The 19,419-nt window shown below is 45.4% G+C and overlaps 3 protein-coding genes across 3 annotated transcripts; all 3 read right to left on the bottom strand.

Annotated features, from left to right (window-relative positions):
• Nucleotides 1-3,618: 3,618 nt before the first annotated feature.
• LOC129595383 (uncharacterized) lies at nucleotides 3,619-18,092 on the bottom strand. The gene is made up of 3 exons (XM_055492379.1): nucleotides 17,911-18,092; nucleotides 17,086-17,507; nucleotides 3,619-3,948 (listed from the first exon to the last, which is right to left on the bottom strand). Exons 1-3 carry the CDS (start codon nucleotides 17,981-17,983, stop codon nucleotides 3,619-3,621), a joined length of 825 nt encoding a protein of 274 aa, XP_055348354.1. The 5' UTR covers nucleotides 17,984-18,092.
• LOC129595362 (uncharacterized) lies at nucleotides 4,415-16,485 on the bottom strand. Its single transcript, XM_055492349.1, has 2 exons — nucleotides 15,857-16,485; nucleotides 4,415-6,341 (listed from the first exon to the last, which is right to left on the bottom strand). The coding sequence occupies exon 2, from the start codon at nucleotides 6,337-6,339 to the stop codon at nucleotides 5,026-5,028; it is 1,314 nt and encodes a 437-aa protein (XP_055348324.1). The 5' UTR covers nucleotides 6,340-6,341; nucleotides 15,857-16,485; the 3' UTR covers nucleotides 4,415-5,025.
• LOC129595364 (probable splicing factor, arginine/serine-rich 7) lies at nucleotides 13,176-14,715 on the bottom strand. The gene has a single exon (XM_055492350.1). It carries the CDS (start codon nucleotides 14,651-14,653, stop codon nucleotides 13,367-13,369), a length of 1,287 nt encoding a protein of 428 aa, XP_055348325.1. The 5' UTR covers nucleotides 14,654-14,715; the 3' UTR covers nucleotides 13,176-13,366.
• Nucleotides 18,093-19,419: the final 1,327 nt, after the last annotated feature.

Below are 19,419 nucleotides of genomic sequence, written 5' to 3'. Positions count from 1 at the left end.
AACATCGTAGTTAACATTATATTATATGGTAAAATAGTGGTGGCATTGAACAGTCATGGTCATGGTTTCGCGCTCCAGAACACCAATGACCACCTATGAAGACACGACAATATCGATATCTCTACCGGTACATTGTAGTGAGGTTTGCAACTATTAAAGGGCCAATAATACTGCTTCGTTAAGTTAAACGACATTTTAATTATGCAAAATTTCTATAAGTGGAAATCCATCAGCAGTACACATGGAAATGCTCAGAATTTTGTAGCCTCTGTAACTAGCCTGCTTAAACACTACGTACTTAATTGCAATACTAAAGTAAACGAGAGTGTTGGACCAAGTTGGCTACTAGAAAAGCTGAAAACCACATAACTGCGCCTATTCATGTAAGCGCGAATCCGGGTAATACAGAATGCTAAATGCCAATGCGCTTATCCCATTCGAAAGATTATTACACTGGGGATCGTTATAAGGTCCCACACCAGCACTCCTGCTTATCCAAGGACTGTGCAAACAACAGGTTCACCATTTTCGCTGCAATAAGCAAAAACATTTCTGTGGGACCGGATTCACATCTTGTGCCCATGGAATTGTCAGTTACATGGCATTCCACCACATTAACGCTGACAATTTTCAGTTTCAACCGAACTATGAAATACTGAATTTGTTGCTCGATCAGTTATAAAGGTCACCGACTAATCTGGATTGCCGTTTGAAAAGCCTATTGTGTTGCTGTATTATCTATGCTTTTATGTTTCATAAATCGATGCGCTGCTGATTACATCAGCACCAAGGATATTTACTGGTAGCTACTTTTGTGTGCTTCCTAAATTAAAACGCATTTATCGATTAAGTATTTGATGGGATAACCGAGAAGGATATCCTGAAGATCCTGCGCAAAGCAGAATCACAATACAGTTTAATGGTATTGGTGAAAATTTTATCATAGGATCGACATGCCCAACCGTACCTCTCGCATCGATGTGCGCTACAACGTTGTGGAAGTATCCTCCATTCTTGTGGTCACGTGGTTCATCTCCGTCTTTACAGTATGTATTATCGGCACAACGTTATTTATAGCTATTTTAGCAGCGATTTTGAAAAGTTCTAAACTGCGTAAAGGAACCGGAATTCTCATCATTAACCATTTAATTCAAGAAGTCCTGACATGCGGTTTACAATATCCCATTGTGGCCGTCAAAGTACTGTCAATGCACTTTTTTGGGACGCCCTTGTTTGCTAGCTGTGATTCTATGACCTTTCTCTTTGCCTGCACCTTATTTGCTGGACATTGGTCTTTATTATTCCTGGCGGCTAATCGCTTTGTCGCCACCGTTTACCCGCATCAATATCCCAAGATTATGTCACAGAAAACTGTAGTTTTACTGGCGCTTAGCAGCTGGATCATCGGATTTTTGTGTAGCGGTTCGACAACGTCAAATTCTCACAAGGGTGGCAGCTTCTTATACAACCTTACCGGCACCGATTTGCGAATTCTCAATATCACGAAAATGGATTATGAAAACTCGGAGTTCCTAAATGGATTCGGTGACCAAAACGGTCGTTATCTTCTGTCCTCGATTGGAACCTGCGAAGTCGGCACTGCCGAAGACGTCCGCTCGTTAACTTGTGCTATCGCCGTTGGTGTCCACATTCCGCTGACGTTGGTTGGTATTGTGTATGCCATCATCTTTCTGCGCCTCAAGTGCGCTCTCTTGTGGCATCGCCGCTATTGTGACCTTTCGAAAGTGGCCATATCGCCGATGGAAAGTAAGAGGCTAAAACGCAGAATTATGGTCGCCAAAATGTTGTTTGCCACCTTCGTGTCGTATACCGTTGCGGCTTTACCCAGTTCAACGCTGTTACCGTTCTTTCCTGAAATATATTACGGAAATCCCGATGTGCTGTTGTGGTCGCGATTTTGCTGGCTGTGCGCGTATGCTGTTAGTCCAGTAAGGGTATATAATCAAAAATACTGCTAGAAAAGCCTGTACTTCGTAAATCGGCTAAACTTACCATAACAGAGCTAGGAACACCGTTAATTACTGCAGAAATTATTTCTAAAAAGTTGATTATAGCCATAAAGCACGGGTTTCTTATAATTATGGTAATATATTTGCATTATACAAGCATGCTGTATCGATTCGATGTCTGCAGATGGTTATTATACTCATGAACAAGGATTATAAAATCGCTGTGGCGAAACTCTGCTGTTTGGTGCACTTCACGACGCCAAGACGTCCCTCGGAGACCGGCTCGAGAACTGCCGTGACGCCGAATAGGGATTCCATGCTTCCCCTGCGCACCGGGCGACAACGATTAACGCAGTACCTTTCATGCTATCGCAATCGCACAACGGAAGCCCGAAGCGCCTTTATATGAACTGACTAGACAGATGAATTGTGAACGAACTTTTGTTTTTAATTGTTCAGCCTACTGACAATTTTCAAAATGCTCGTTTTGGAAGTGATTGGTGTAACAGTCGTCTGCGGACTGAATTGGTGTAACAGTCGTCTGCAAATTCGATATCGATTCGATTCGATATATATCTTTAGTGCAATGGAATGCAGCTGCACCGACACGAGTATCGTTAAGGCAGTTGGAAAAAACATTATGTGGTCGTTCATTCCAAAATCCTCCGAGTACATAACTCGCAAATTTTAATACACCCGTGAAAGTAATCTTTGGCTATTTTGAACAAGAATTTTGTGGAGATTTGAAATCAAGCAAACAGAAGCGATGCAAAACAGAGAAAAGCTAATAATAATTATTACACAATCACCTATAACGCGGGGCCGTATGGGCGCCACGCGTAGCCTCGAGAGCGAACAGCGTGAACCCGGATGAGGCTTTATTGCCGAATCTAATGCGCACCGTGGCGCAGCAACACCAGACTAACTAGGAAGGATTCTACAGCCAGTGCAGTGCAACTGTGCTGCAGATCCGTCAAAACAGCGCAGCAATGTGCGGTGTGGAAATCTCCAGAAACAGCGAATAGCTACTCAGGAGCGCGGAGCGTCCCGCCTTTACACACCTGTTCACAGTCGTCTTATACTGACTTATAAGCATGCAAAATAAGCAAACAGTTCATTATCACCAGTAATTCATTAATCTTTCACTTTAGAGGACAATAACATTCGAACAAAACTGCGTATGTATTGCAAGACCAACCTATTAACAGTTATAACTGCCATGCTGCCGAAATAGAACGCAAAAGCTTACTTCGAAATGATCACACCTATACCCTCACTACCGATTCCTTTCCTGGTGGTTAAACTAAGTACTCGTATTTCTAGAAGCATAACGCTCAGTGGGTACTATCGGGTTGTGCGTTTTACTAGTATTACCGATATCGTGCACCGGTTCACACATAAAGATTCGGGGCCCAACTAAATTTCATCCACAACCTTTTCGTCATCTCTGCGACTGCTCGTCATCCTCATCCTCATCCTCGTCTTCCGGACGACGTCGTCTATGATGATGGTTGTGTTTATAGAGCACGATACCTCCGATTAGCAGCAAAATGGCCTGTTAAAGTCATAAAATTGAAGTCAGTGTAAACCAGAATCATCGTAGCATAACTGTAACATACCGCAACAACAACAGCGGCGATAATAACAGTCATGTTTGGCCCACCCTCTGCGAAAGGTCATACATAGTGTTTGTATGTGACATTGTGTTAGTGTGACAGATAACATTAAATGACCTGCCTTTTGATCCAGTTGCAGCATTGCTGCTCCCTTTTGTCGAACCACCTTTGCCGGCTGAGGTGGGGCTTTGTCCACTAGCCGCCACTCTGTCTCCAGATTCCTTGTTACCAGCAACGGATTGCAAAGCCGTGTTGCCTGCAGTGCCCGTTGCGCTGCCTGTGCTGCCTGATGCGCTACCCGCACTTCCTGGCACAGCGACATTGTTTGGCGATAGAGAAGATCCAGCTGGTATTGGTTTTCTCTGTACAAAAAGGCTTTACCGCCATATCAGCCTCCGGATGGTTGAGATCGTTCAAGGAATGTACAGTATTTACAGTAGCTATTCGATTACAGATCCTTTCGTGACGGTAGGACCGAAAACGACTGCACAGTGGGACACAAAATAATGTGATTAGATAAGGTCATAAGTAAGTAGAGTACATTACATACGTATTCTGTTGAGAAGAATTTTCGACTGGGTAATAACTAATAAGTTAAATAGCGCAGCCAATAAGTAGGTACTGTACTTACCCACTGCACAAAATAATTGCAATCAGTTTGGGTTTCATTAAGAAATGGGTACGGTGTATACGTACGTAATGTACAACGATTTTTTAGTTCGCAGTCGCTTTATAACACCGTTATGATTAAATTTTTTTAGCCCGCTGCACAGCTGCCGAGTAAGTATTGTAACGCGGGCGGTTGTGCCGGCGTTCTAGTGGGTTGGCGTGTTGACCGTACCACGATGTTGTGTCGGCTGTTGATGGAAATGTCGGCACTGCCGGGCGTAAGCTCAGCAGTGAATCGGAAGTGGTTTTACAGTGACAATGACGAGCGGGATGATGGGTGCATCATCCCGAGGAGTCAAACAAAGCAACGTCGTTTTCAGGCATTTAATTAACAAGCGTACAAGCAGGACAAGCGGGTTACAAGCTAGGCAAGCGTGGCAAGCATCCATTCAGAGGATTCTCAAAATGAAAGTGTGTTCCATTCTCTTAGACATTTACCCGGTAAAAGTGTAGAGAAAAAGAAGGATGAATCACTCAGTTACACGGTGAGAACAACAACCAATGAACAGTAAGGAAAACCAACAACACTGTAAACAAGGCGGTCATTCGATTACTCTCGTTACATCCCTCACGGTAGCGATGAGATATACCTGTCTCATCAAGACAATACAAAAGAAAGGAAATTTAAGAAGGAAAATGAAAATGGTTAAATGCGGTTAAATACTGGTTGTGCTTGCATGGCGTGTCCGGAGGGGAAAGGGACTGGTGCGGCGCCACGGTACGGTGTGTACTATTAAAGGTGATGATGGCAGCGGGAGCAGAAGGTCCGGTTAATGGAGACTTTCGTAGTAGGCCAGCTTGTCCTCCAACTCACGGATCCGCTGATTTGGGTCCCTCACGGTAGGCTGAGGCATCCGGTAGATGTCCGATTCGCTGTAGTTAGGAATTCCTCGCTTGTCCAGGATTGATGCAACATCTCGGTTCATATGCTGACCAAGAGCGACGTCCGGTAGTTCCACAAATGGCAGTACTTGATTGCAAATGGGTACATTCAGTTTGCGTGCTCTGTTGTCGTCATACGCGTGCCACATATCGAGTGCATCGTTGCGGCCTTCAGGAGAATACGTACCATCCCACATGATTTCACTTGGCCAGAAAGGGAGATCGATGGGGAAGTAACGATAAGGGTTAAAGTAACGCGGAGACTGTTCGGTTTGTACGAAACGATTGTTGTTACGATCATAGCGGTACACAAAGCCTGTGCGGTGCTCGTATCGCCATGTGTTGTCGTCAGAAGGGTATTTGATCCACGGTGATCTGCTGAACTTGTCAAAACGCCAAGATTGGAAATAGTGGGGTCTCAAGACGGTACACATGGGCACAGGAAACGAACAGTACTTGTTGTCATTCAGATTATTAACGTTGTCGCGTAAACTTGTCAGAAAAGAGGAAGTGCTTTCCAAGAGGCGGCGCTCAGCGACTTGCATATTGTGCTCGGCCTGTGTGCGAGGCGGTCGAGCATACTGACCAGTACTAATGGCATGATTAAGATTTCTAATGTGTATATTGTAGTCTGACGTTTTGACGTGCTGTCCGATGTAAGGATTGTCAAATTGACTCTGTGGGTCATCGGCGCGCTGACGGGGGCCGGTATAGAAATACCGGATATTATCTGGTGGTGGTCTGGCGGGTGTGCCTTTAGCGGGGCGGGATGGCGCGTGCGACGCGGCAGCGTTCGGCGGCTGGCGCTGAACAATATTACTGTGTGAAGGGCGCTGTGCGTGCTGCTGTTGCCCATTACGGAAACGGTGCTTACTGCGGTTGGCGGAAGTGAACTGCATGGATTGACCGTGGTAGTCCGCGGTGTCATCTTCTGTATGCGCGACGTCTTCGTCTTCCAACACAACACGACGTGGTGGTGGAGCGACTGTGTGCAGCTCATGTGCGAGCTCGTCGGTTGGTAAAGGCGTGTGATGGTCTTCAGGCGCATCAAAACTACCGTCGTCATAGCCATCCATTTGAAGAACGTCTCGTTCATTATCAGTAGCTTCTTCATGATGTGGGTGCGACGAGTCAGTAGAAGTACTTTGCCGTGCTGGCTCTGATGCTGCTTGTTCAGCCTGGGCATTTGCGTCAGTGTCCATTGCTACAATAAGATAACGACTATTTTGGATTGATAAGAATAAACGACATCCAATGCTAGTGCATAGCAAGAACTATACTAGTATAATTACCTACATATATATAGTACATACGAGTACAATAACAGTGCATGTTATTTACGCGGTCTCAGTCTCTTAAGGTACTCTTCCCGGCTAGATTGCACATCGGGATCGTATGTTTTATAGGACTTCAACTTAGAAGCATGTACTGTGTCAACGAGTTTTTTTCGAGTGCCGGGATTATCGCACTTAATTTCGATGTTACCATCCGAGTTTACGTCAATGACTGTGTATGGACCTTTATATTTATCAGCTAACTTCTCAGTTCGTCCTACTTCTCTGGCTTCATCTTTTACGTAAACTGCATCACCAGGTTTAAAGCATATATCTTGCTTATGCGCATCGTAATGCTGGGAATTGCGATCGTGAGCGATGTTGGTCAAAACTTTTGCAAATTCTACGGCGTGCTGCCATTTCGTACGCATTTCTTGTATGTACTCGCGTAGAGTCGTATTGGTTTCTTGCTGGGCACTAACGTTAGCGTATATTGAATCAACAAGGAGCCGGGGTTTAACTCCATACATAAGGAAATACGGTTCGACTAATGTTGTACTGTGCTTCGTAGTGTTGTACGCAAACGTAATGTAAGGGAGATAGTTTTCCCAGTTATTTTGCTCCTTATTAACGTACATCGTTAGTTTCTCAGCGAGGAAACGCATCATGCGCTCTGCCAGTGCATTGGACTGCGGATGATGCGCTGTCGTAAAGTGCATTTTAACATCCAGAATTTGTGCAATTTTCTCAATAACTTTGCTGGTGTATGCAGAACCACGATCGCAAGTGAAGTGCGTAGGTGGACCAAACGGTAGAATAATGCGGTTTATGATGAACTGAGCGGTTTCATCTTTTCCGGTAGTCTTAACGGCTTGCGTAACGACATAACGGGAAACGTTTTCGACTGCAACGATAATGTGCGCGTTGCCTTGGGGAGATTGGTGAAAGGGGCCGAGATGGTCAATGGACCACGACTGTAACAGGTCATATTGTTTCGTCTGCTCTAGGTAACCGGAAGCAGGGACGTTAGCATAATGACGTCGTTGGCATTGCTCGCATGCTTCGCAATAGTTTTTGACATAATGAAACATATTGGGCCAGTAATAACGGTGTGCTACAGAATGCCAGGTGCGGGCGAATGCACAGTGAGCACTGAATGGGGCATCGTGACATGTATAGAGTACTTCGGCACGCATGCTACGCGGTAAACAAATTAGCAGTGCCTGCTTTCCTTTTCTCAACCGCAACTTGTACAGTATACCGGCGACAATACGGAAGTTATGTGCCATCTTACGAGTATTGCGGCGTGCGGCTGCGTAGTACTCAGTGTTAGACAGCAGTTTCTTTATGTGACTGCAAAATTCATCTGCATTCTGCTGTTCAAACAAGTACTGTTGACTACTGAGCGGCTGAACACTATACAACGGGATATCGCAGTCGTCGACAGTGCTTGTCGGCTCGAAAGGGTTGCGGCTAAGCAGGTCGGCGTCCTGATGCAGTCTACCCTTGCGGTACTGTATCTTGAAATCATACTCTTGCAGTAACAAGGCCCAGCGGTTTAGGCGACCTTGTGGCTCTTTTAAGTTTAACAGATACTGTAGTGCTGCATGGTCACTTATGACGACAAAGTGCTGACCAGCCAAGTAATGTTTGAACTTCTTGATAGCGAACACAATTGCGTACAGCTCTTTTTCGGAGGTAGGGTAGTTCATTTGGTGTTTGTCAAGCATTTTGCTTGCATACGCCACAACATGCCATCCGTCGGCATGCTCCTGTTCTAGGATGGCACCGACACCGACGCCGGAGGCGTCAGTCTTAATTTGCGTTTTCAGACGGTGATCGAAAGGTTTTAAAAGCGGTGCAGTGACGAGACAACGTTTGAGTGCATCAAACGATACTTGTTGTTCAGATTTCCATTTAAACGGCACATCTTTTCGCGTAAGCTTAATTAACGGGGCAGAGACAGTCGAAAAATTATGAATAAATTGACGGTAATATCCTAGAGCGCCAACAAACGATTTGATGTCGCGAGCCGTTTTAGGCGTGGGAAAATTTGCGACTGCGCTGACCTTTGCGGGATCGGGTTTTATTCCTGACGCGCCGATTATGTGCCCTAAGAATTTAATTTCGTTAAACCCGAACTCACATTTCTTGGGAGAGATCGTAAAGCCAGCGGAGCTGACTGCGTGCAGTACTTGCTCAAGCAGTTTGCAGTGAGCCTCAAAAGTTTCTCCACCCACAAGTACGTCATCAATATAACATATTACACCTTGCCATTTGAGGTGTGCTAGGACGCTGTCCATAGCGCGCTGGAAGGTGGCGGGAGCTCCGTTCAACCCGAACGGCATACGAAGGAATTCGTACTGCCCGTCTTGGGTGACGAACGACGCCTTAGGTATGGCGTTGTCGGCAAGGGGTATTTGCCAGAATCCCGAGTTAAAGTCAAGACTGGAAAAGAATTTTGACGTCCCAAAACACGAAATAGCATCGTCCACCCGTGGCAGTGGCCACATGGGTCGGCCGGTGATAGCGTTGAGTGCACGGAAGTCGCAGCAAAATCTGGCACTAGCCTGAGGGTCTTTTCGACGGACTAATACGACAGGACACGCCCAAGGCGAAGTTGAGGGGCGGATGATATTCTGATCGAGCATTTCTTGTATCTGAGTTTGTATCTGTATGCGTTGTGCATAAGATGTACGATACGGTAATTTCTTTATCGGCTGATGATGGCCGGTATCGATCTCGTGTTGCACTTTGCCACATTCACCGAGGGGACGATTTTTGTTTGGAAATATGCGGTGATATTTTACGAGCATTCGAACAAGAGTGTTGCGCTGTTCGGTACTTAAACGGTTGCTAAACTTCATTGCGCGGATGTGACTGTTCAGCTCTGTACGATCGGCATCGGTCATCTGCGCGGTTTCCACATTGTGTACAGGTACTTCTATAATGGTATCGACAGGTTCCATGTATCCGACTATCACACCTTTCTTGAGCCGTACTGGCTTATCAGAAAAGTTTGTAATCATGACTGACAGGCAACCATCGCGAGCGGTTGTCAGTGAATTAGGGACGGCTACTAGAGAATTCGTCAGCAGCGTTTTGTTACCGGTGATCATAACGTCGCCACTGTACGAGTCGGGTGCGGTGACATTGAGAACGGTGCCGTGCTTAGGGGGTAAGACAGTTGTAGACTGTAGCCGTATACCAGAACGGTACCATGTCACAGGCGCTACGTCGGATATGGGTGTGCTGGGAAACGCCGGGGGACAGACTGGGAGTGTGTCAGACTCGTACTGAGAGGAAAACGGTAGGGGATCAACAGGCAGCTGCTGGGGCATCGACGGGGTGTGCTGATCAGCCGTCAAGGAGGACGCCGAACGGACGGGCAACGTGCGGTGCTCGCTGGTTGCGGTCGACGATTCTGTCGGAGTGGCTGCGAACGGAGAGGCTGCATGCGACAGCAGCGTGGACGGCTGAACATAGCGAGCAGCGTTGACTGGTGCGACAACTGGACATAAGCAGCATAGTGCATGTGCTGCGGGGTCAACGCACGACGAGAGGGGAGTTGATGTGGTACTTGCGGTGCCGTAATACTCGCATTCTGCGTCCGGAGGTGGCGGCTGAACATTGACTGACTCCCCATCAATAAGCAACATATGAATCATAGTAATATCGGTACATTGATTTAGACGTTTACTCAGATGGAAAACGTATGGATCACAATCACCCTTAAATCAGTGTTTTTTTGTCTTGAAAAAGACAAAATTTGTCCTGGAATTATTCTGTCGTAACCCGGCAAAAATATCTAGGTAAAAATACTGCTTTTTTCTCTTGAAACTCTTTGCGTCTGTCTCCTAAATTTCTGTACTTTGTATTGGAATACTAATTAGTTATTTGAAGACCGTTTTGTGTACGTAGCCATTTTTCGTATTTAATCAACATGAATTTACTGACGGTTTAGATTCAGTAGTTGTTGGGGATGAGTGTATGGAAAAGTTTTCGAAATTATACCGGCAAGTTGGCAACGAACATGTCAGTAATCCCGCTTTGCATATCTTTTCTGAAAAATGCATTTTTCCTCCTCGGTGGACAACTGCCAGTTTCTATATGTCACCCAACCATCCACACCAATTTCGTTTGATAGCACTGAGCATCCAGTTCGATTGTCATGCAGTTAGAGAATACCGGTACATTGTGCGCAGTTTTTAGTACAACGATTCGCAATTGCTACTTCCCAAAACAAAGAAATAGGTATTAATTTGTAATAAGATACGTACTGCTGCACTGGCCAGGCGGTGTAAATAATTTTTGCCTGAAAGAGTCAAGGATAGACACGGATGCTGTCAGTTTACATGCATCCCAATAAATACCATCAGTTAAATTCCTTGCCGCCTGCCGGATAATTAGTAGCATTGGAAAACAAAGGGAAATCAAGAATTTCCGTGTTGGTGCAGCGCGGTACGAAGATTGCGCTCGACTGAAACATCAAGTTTTGTCGAGCGCATTCACTAACAACTAACAAGTGCTGCACCCGCAATGGAACTGTATGATACACGCAGCCGTTGGGATGTCACTCTGTGTGAATCCTGATAAGAGACTTTTTTTGACATCAGTGATGTACGCGTACGTGCCCCTTTGCTATGACATTGCGTTTTCAGCTATGAACCGTTGAATGTCTTCTGTTGATTGACCATAACGATTAATGAATATACAGTACAAGTAGAAACATGCCTAAATAATAAAATAAATGAATTACAACTTGCGCGGTGTTCTTTTATCTTTATGTATAATATGAACAATGTATATGTTGTTATATTATAGAGAGGTTTATTGTGTAGATGAATATAGATGAATTTAGCTTTACCACCGGCAAACTATCAGATAATCAGGCATTTCTGTTGGATTGATTGTGTTAGTTTGAAGTACTGCATACAAAAGCGGACCGTTTCAATGGATGCATAATTATAAGAAGTACAAAGTAGTACAATGTTCAGTAATTAACGTTATCGATTAGCATTTCGCGGCGCTAATGAAAAATTTCATCTGCCGACTGTCACACTTACAGTGCCTTATTACGTAATAATTATTACTTACAGTGCCTTGTTACAATTTACAAAGTAAGTATACTCTGTAAATTTTAATAATTTAGCTGCTACAAAAATAAATCAGCTAGCGATATCGCTGTTATTGTGCGCACTCTGTCTCTCTCTCTCTCTCTGAGTCTGAAGGAGATTAATTTAAGTAATACTTAATTTGGCGCTACCATTACTACCGGGAGTTTTTTGGAATGCAATAAAATATATTATAATTACATCTTTGGCTAAGCTTCTGGCTAGCATGCAGGGAAAAAAATAAGGTGATTTGCGCTTATGCATAATTACAGTGTTAAGCGCACATTCCGTAATCAATTACGGATTACTACGCATAAAAAACAAGAATGCCCAATCTTTCAGGGTGTAATACAAATTTTTTTAGTAATAGGGTCGAAGTATCGCAATTGACTTAGCTTCTACGTATACACATTAACTCGTGCAAATGATGCTCGTACATCTTCAACAAGATTAATTAATCTTGTAAGTTTATGGGAAGCTGTAGAAGCTTAAGGTGAATTTGCTAGCTAAAATTATTTTAGTATTTTTCGAATGAAATTTGCCGAATCACGACAATATTCATGCTGAACGAGATAAAATTATAACTATCCAGGCGTTATCAGTCAGCGCTGAAAGCGATTTGCATGAACCGACATGCAAACCTGTGTATCGGATGCGGTTTTTTGTGAATCACTCATCCGAAACATATAAAACTGTCTTTCCATATAAATGTTATTAATAGGGACTGTATAGCAGTGTCCGGTGCAGTGGGTGCACTGGCTGTCGACCAGACTTCGGTACTGTAATTGTTATCAACCGGAAGCATATCGGTTGGTGCTGCGTTACCGAGCCTGCAGGACAGAGAATGGAGGGAATCTGCATTTTGTATAAGGGTATGTGTGAATGTGTGACCGGTGCTCGTTCACACTCAGTAACGGAAAGGGGTTCCAGGATGAAGTCTGTTTGTGTGCTGGCCGATCTGCACTGCACAGTATTGCATGTTTGTACTGTACTGTCGACGAGTAGAGGGACGGCTGAGGGCGGAAGTGACCCTGTTGGCATGCTGGACAGTACAGTACCTGGCGCAGTGCTGTGTGCTATTGACTGCGCGGTACAACCAGACAGAGATGCCAGCGGCGATGATGGCCGTGAACGCGGCAGCTCGACAAGTGTGGGAAGTGGGCGGTTTAATGTTGTGTCAGCAGTTCGTTCTTTACAGACGTCTAAACGGTGCTGCTGAACAAAACGCGTGCGCGGGATTAGTGTATCAGCCACCATCATATCCTGTACGTCTGATATTATAGGCTCGCGGGACAGCAACTTGTGTACTTTACGAGTTGGCGAAACGTTTTCGAAACACAATACACCGTTGCGGCTGCTTATCCATATGTCATGTTCTTTAAGGAAATCATTACCCAAAATGATCATATCGTACGGTATATCACAAACGATAAAGATTAAGTGTCTGATTTTGCGATCGCTAAGACTAATTGTGATTTCGGCGAAATACGATTCACGTGCGGTAAATCGATCAGAGATGGTCGCGAATTGTAATTCGGGTGCACCTTTTACAAACCTCCGGAACTGTAGCTTTAGACGCGCCGCGACGGGTTCAGACATTATGCTAGTACCGGCACCAGTGTCAATTAGTACTTTCAACTTGTGCCCATTGATATTCATGAGTATGTAAGCTGGACTGACAGTTTGAGGCATTGGGAGGCCGGCGTACGGGCTGACCGTGCTGGGCAGCATAGGTATTGTATCTGTGTGCATTTGTACGTCAAAGGTGTGAATTTCAGCTTGCGAGTAAAATTTGGGAGGTTGATAGCTACGGCCGTACGGACCTCCGACATCGTAAGGCCTCATTCTTTTCCCTGAGCGGTAGCCCAGAACGCATTGCCCTCTTTCGAAAGGCGATACTGCACATAGTCATCGTAATCGCGCTGTACTTTGCTCTTGACATCTTGGGGGCAGATACGTTCTATGCGAAACTTATCGTCGGCAGCAGCCTTTGGGCACTCTTTGTACGAATGAGCAAAATCATGACATTTCGGGCAAAAGATCTTGCCGTTGTCCAACCGGTAACTGTCGAAGTCAATAAACTTGGGCGGTATGCGCTTCGGGTCATCACGGGATGACCGGCGCTCGCGACCACTGGGGCGGTCTGATCGTGCATCGCGGTGCTCACGTGCATATCGATCACCATACGGCGGGCGGGGATCGGAGTTTCGCCCACGCTGACCAAAGCGATCGGCGCTTGGTGAACGATAGCCGGTGCGGCCGGGTGTACTGTACCGGGCGTCATCCCGACTGCGGCTACCCGAGCGGTATCGGTCAGAGGTGGCGCTGTATGCGTGGTGACGATAACGTGTATCAGTGTGATCACGGCTGCGCGAGCGGAAACGGTCACGAGAGTCATCAGACCGGCGCCTGTCGCGGTCAACCGGGCGATCGCTGCTTGATTGGCGATAGCGGCTACGGTCACCATACTGACTAGGACGCTCTGCACTGCCCCGATAAAAGGGCGGACTACGCGATCGGTAGGGACCGGGTGAACGGGAGCGCTGGGTAGTGCTGTACTGCTGCGGTGTACCACGTTCACTGTAATGTTTAACTTCGATCGGGTTGGATTCAGACCCGCTAGCGTCAGGGCGATCTACAACAGCGAGTTTCGTAAGTACGGATCGGATATCACTAACCGTGCTGGTTTTTGTGATAGCCAGAAACTTTCGGTACTCAGGGACATCAGAGAACGCACGATTTATTTCCGCGATTTTATACTTTTCAGGCATGAGTGCATCAATGTCCTGAAAAAGTATTTGCATTTCGTCCAAAAACTGGTTGATGTCCATGCCTTTCTTGAAAACTTTTTTCGATAACTCAAGTCGTTTAATCATTTCGTAATCTTCTGGTAGAAAGCGCTCAACTAAAACTGATTTCCACTGATCATACGAGTATGATTTGTTAACAGGCCATAAACCTTCAAAGTAACGGCGTGGTGCTTCACCGAGATAGTTGGGTAGCATTTTAACTTTACGGTCGTTGTCCCAGCTAAGAGTGTCTGCTGCCCGTTCAAACTGCTGAAAAAAAGGCCGTGATTGTATATTCCGGCTTATTATTAAAAATCTCAATTTTAAAGTCTTTGACATTCAACTTGGAATTGTTGTCCAGTCGCAAACTGCGCAAGATATCGACAAGATTGTTCTGATCGGTGCGTCCTGTCTGTGCGAAGGCGTTGTGTGCTGCCGGTTCATCAGTGTGAGCGGATGGTTGTGCTGTATACCGCTCGTGCACTTGGACGTCTGGTGAACGAATGCGTGCATTAGGCCCACCATGTACAATAGCGGGCGATGCTGCGCGGGAAAGTCTGTGTGTACCGGCTTGTGTGCGCCCTGCTTGCTGACGGAACTGGCTGACTGATTCAGCATGCGAGAGGTTCAACAAATTGTCGAGATCCTCAAGCAAGTGTTCTGGCAGCGATTCACCTATGCGGCGATATAGTGATCGGATGTCTCGGAAGTTGCCTGTACTTGCGTCGACTGTGTCCAGATCGAAATCTGGAATATGTGAAGGGTACTGTGAGACGTGCGGTCTGGAACTGCATTGAGCGCCTTCAGTACGCGCTGCAGTCGCCTGTGCTTGTAGGCTGTCTCTCTGAGTGTGCAAACGTGTGGCCGATGCGGCGTTGCTCTGTACAGTGTTCACAGCCGGCGCAGCTGACTCATCAGCAGACGGAGACCGGGAGCGCTGGAGCTGATCCACAGTAATGTGGTTTACAAACATATGTGCAGCGAGCGCGTTTATCATTTTGGCCTTGGTGTCTTTTGCAGAGATTTGCACATTGAGATTTCGACAAATGTCACGTACTGCAATCCGAGTGAATGCAGTATTAAGGTCTTGCTTTAAAGATTCCATTGCGTACGCGGAGCGTGACAGCTAATGGGTTTGATCTGAGTGCAAATCGGCGCCAAAACGATAGACTACTGGAATGTGAAAGTTGCAAGACAAAGCAAATGTGACAGACGTAGTGTAAGGGACAGATTACAGAGAACCAAACTGTGGTGCCGTGCCGGCAAATTCAATAACGTTCTCGAAAAACTACTGGAGTGAGATGCTCTGGCAGAGAAAACAGCGAAGGTGTACTACCTATGTGGCTATCTGCGCCAGTCAAGTCGCCATTACACGGTTAATCAAGATGAACTGTAATTAATTACGCACGTAGATTGCAGTGCTTGCACAGAAAGAAAACGACTGGTAATTGGTGCGTATGTAAGTGCAGTACTTGCATTCAGTTAAGATACAGTAGAGAAAGAGAAACCTCGACATAACAGAATAATATTATCGTTACTCACCTAACTGCAGTCGTGGAATCTTGTAATGCTGCAGGTAGGACGGGATTTCCGGTCCGGTATGGAATGGGCGAACGCTCCTCTTTGGAGTGCGTCTGTGGGCCGGGCAATTCAGGCGCTTGGCTGCCTTGATCCGGCTACAAGGAGAGTCGGTGGAGCGAGTGGGGATGGTGGGAATGGTTGCGATGTGAAGCTTCCGGGCTGGTTTTAACCCAGGAGCGCCATGTAACGCGGGCGGTTGTGCCGGCGTTCTAGTGGGTTGGCGTGTTGACCGTACCACGATGTTGTGTCGGCTGTTGATGGAAATGTCGGCACTGCCGGGCGTAAGCTCAGCAGTGAATCGGAAGTGGTTTTACAGTGACAATGACGAGCGGGATGATGGGTGCATCATCCCGAGGAGTCAAACAAAGCAACGTCGTTTTCAGGCATTTAATTAACAAGCGTACAAGCAGGACAAGCGGGTTACAAGCTAGGCAAGCGTGGCAAGCATCCATTCAGAGGATTCTCAAAATGAAAGTGTGTTCCATTCTCTTAGACATTTACCCGGTAAAAGTGTAGAGAAAAAGAAGGATGAATCACTCAGTTACACGGTGAGAACAACAACCAATGAACAGTAAGGAAAACCAACAACACTGTAAACAAGGCGGTCATTCGATTACTCTCGTTACAGTATTGCAGTACTGAACTTCTATCTGTACACTGTACAGTCATGAGCGAGTGAGTACTGTATCTTTTTATAATGTTTAATCCGGGTCATCGCATGCTCGTAGGTAAGAGGAAGGGGCGCACAATTATTATCCCTGAGCGAGAACAATGGAACCGTTGCGCCAGTTCCGACTTTTCTTAATTTTATTTGGGAATTTGAACGCTTTTTGGTAGGTGCAAACCGAAGGGACTATATAAAAAGCGACCAAGGTCAAGAATTTTCCGTGAGTAACCGTAAGCCGAAAACAGTTTAAATAGGGTAAACCGTGTATGGTGCGGTCACTTCGGTTATTCATGCCGTAACAGTACGGTAGCCGTAGAATCGTCGGGTGAAACCGTAGTCCGTGCGTAACCGTACGATTTGAGACTTTGTCGTTTACTGTGGCGCCAAGTCGAAAGGTATTTTTCTTTCAGTGGGTCGTTATAACTGCACAGCCGGCTAATCGGCTGTCGGTTGCTAATATGCAGCTGGCAAAGAATGATAACGGTGTTTTAAAGTGGCCACGAATTTAAAAAAATCGTAATACCTGAGAATCTGATAAATTTGTGTTGTCAACGGCGATTCCGATCGCTGCTAGAGGGAAATTATTGCAGTAATCCCCGCTGCAGATACAGGAGTAGCGTGTGCCCTCCGGGCCAGCATTCAACCAAGTGTAACAGAATAACGGTTGTGCAGCTGTAAAGGCGGGAGTGGCAGAATAAGTCTTTTGAATGCAGCGTCGGGAAATCGGTATTTTGTTATTCTTGTTTCTCATGTCCGGATAGTAGAATATTCCACACATGAAAGGGTAACGAAGGTCATCGAGTGGACAATGCTCTACTGCGGTGCTGGGTAAGGTTCCAGGTTCACAGGCATTAAAAATGGTGGAATTGTTGGCAAGCTTTGACAGCTCCGGCTCGTTGTTAGTGTTGTCAGTCGTGCAGAACCAGCAGTCTAGTCCTGAAGCGCCTGTTTGGAAAATTAGCGGGTAAAGTAAAACCGCTTCCTTACCGCAACTGTTATCGACCGAATTCAGACAGAGGAAATGCCAGAAAACACACATAAACGAGCATGGAGGTCGGAGGGTGCAATTATTTTAACTAATTCGTTTGACTTTGGCTCTTGACTGACTACGCATATCGGCGAGAGTTTATTCTCGGAATGTTCCTGGGTTTATTCGTAAACTCACTTAATCGCACTGAAAACCGCCGAACGTTATTTGATCGTGCAAGAGCTGCTAATAAGTACCGCCACCGCCCGCCGGCAACACTGAACGACCAAATGGTCGTAAAGTACAGTAACTATTGTGACTGTAATTGTGATAACGATTACTAACCTTGAGCAGTGAGCATTTAATATGACATACGGTTACCTTGCCTATTCACATCCACCACCACCGGTATAAGTAGAAATAACCGTAATTTTAGTGCTTGAGAAAGGGCCATTGGACACAGTATGAATAATCATCACCATCCAAACCAAAAATTAAAAAGAAGGTATATCGTGGTAAAATTCAGAGATTAAAACATACCTGTAGCCTTTAATGTAACTGGCTGCAAACAGGTACGTATTGTAATTTAGTACTAGTAAGTAGTTACGTAGCTTACGTATAAAATGCATTGTTAATATTTTAATCTCAAAGCACGGTTTGTACTTTTAACAATATGGATACGTGCGAGATTACACCGTATATGCTACACTGCATACACCGCCTGGTCTTGAAGCAAAACATGTTCATTTCACTGCTTTTTCTCAGAAGTATACTGCAATGTGTTGCTTACCAGTTAGTTTTTGCTACGCAACGTGCTACACCGGCACTGCAATATGCGGTTTAGTAAAGGCAGCTCCACAAGCTTCCGCTTGATGCGCGTCTGAAGCAAAGTAATGTCGTGAGTGTTGAACAAAACTGCATGTTGTAAACTTTATTTTTCTGGACTGCTTTTACCCTCCTCGACAGGCTCAGTCGCGATGGACTCCTGGAATTTACAGATGAATGTAGCTTTTCATTGGCACTCGTACAGCCGTATTTCCCGTCGTCTCTGGTTTATCAGTACGGCAGATTTGCATGGAATGTACTATGCTGCATTCGACAGAAGTTGTGCACAAAATATTTGTTTGATTTAAATCACGGCCATGGCCATCAATCGCACCCATGTTTGTTATAACATTACTATAAAAACATGTCTTATCACTGCACATCTCATCACCAAGAGATGTTCAGGTAAACACTGGCATTTTCCGGAAATTTGACCGCATTTTTCTTTTTGGTTTTGGGACCACTATTAAACTGAGAAGTTTTTAGGCTTTATGGTGCGAGAACGTTACCAAAAACTTGCTGAGACTGACAGTGGGTGGACACAAACCGTGTAGTAAAACACATGCCCAATTACACACAACCAGCATTTTCGCACCGTATAGCAGACGGAATTTAACTGATGCGCACATTCAAAACCATTGGCCAACATTATTTCTCAGTAGTATTTGAGATGCGCTCAGTTCCCAGCGACTATCGCTCGGCTCGACCTAGTGATCTTGTTAACATCCACCTAATTTCAGTAAACCAACAGCTTGTTCAAACGGTTGATATAAAACAAGACACGGCAAATCGGACTGCAAGCTTCGGAGAGCTTTACGGCACGCACTCTGTATGTACAATTGTACTAATAATATTATGTAAACTGTACAGGAGATTCGAGCGAAAATATGGGGCCACTGAGTACGAGTAGAATCAAAACAGCTCATCTGATCTGAAAACGAACCACCTTCACACAGTGGCCTTCCAAGGATGTAAAAGAATGCTGGTAGTTCAACCTAGTAGTAGCTTCTCCACTCTACGTGTTATGTATTTCACACCAAAAGTGAGCGACCAACAGTGAGTGAC

Source organism: Paramacrobiotus metropolitanus, unplaced genomic scaffold (assembly GCF_019649055.1).
Source record: "Paramacrobiotus metropolitanus isolate TYO unplaced genomic scaffold, Prichtersi_v1.0 Parri_scaffold0000077, whole genome shotgun sequence".
Classification (NCBI taxonomy): domain Eukaryota; kingdom Metazoa; phylum Tardigrada; class Eutardigrada; order Parachela; family Macrobiotidae; genus Paramacrobiotus; species Paramacrobiotus metropolitanus.
Note: the sequence above shows the minus strand (reverse complement) of the source record. Positions and strands in the feature narration are given on the sequence as shown.

Excerpts from the sequence above, each read along its gene's own strand:
- LOC129595362 (XM_055492349.1), bottom strand. The coding sequence starts at position 6,339 with ATGGACACTGACGCAAATGCCCAGGCTGAACAAGCAGCATCAGAGCCA.
- LOC129595364 (XM_055492350.1), bottom strand. The coding sequence starts at position 14,653 with ATGTCAAAGACTTTAAAATTGAGATTTTTAATAATAAGCCGGAATATA.
- LOC129595383 (XM_055492379.1), bottom strand. The coding sequence starts at position 17,983 with ATGGCCCTTTCTCAAGCACTAAAATTACGGTTATTTCTACTTATACCG. Across the intron at positions 17,508-17,910 it reads GGTGGATGTGAATAGGCAAG|GCGCTTCAGGACTAGACTGC; the intron begins GTAACCGTATGT and ends TTTTCCAAACAG. Across the intron at positions 3,949-17,085 it reads CAAATTTATCAGATTCTCAG|AGAAAACCAATACCAGCTGG; the intron begins GTATTACGATTT and ends CTTTTTGTACAG.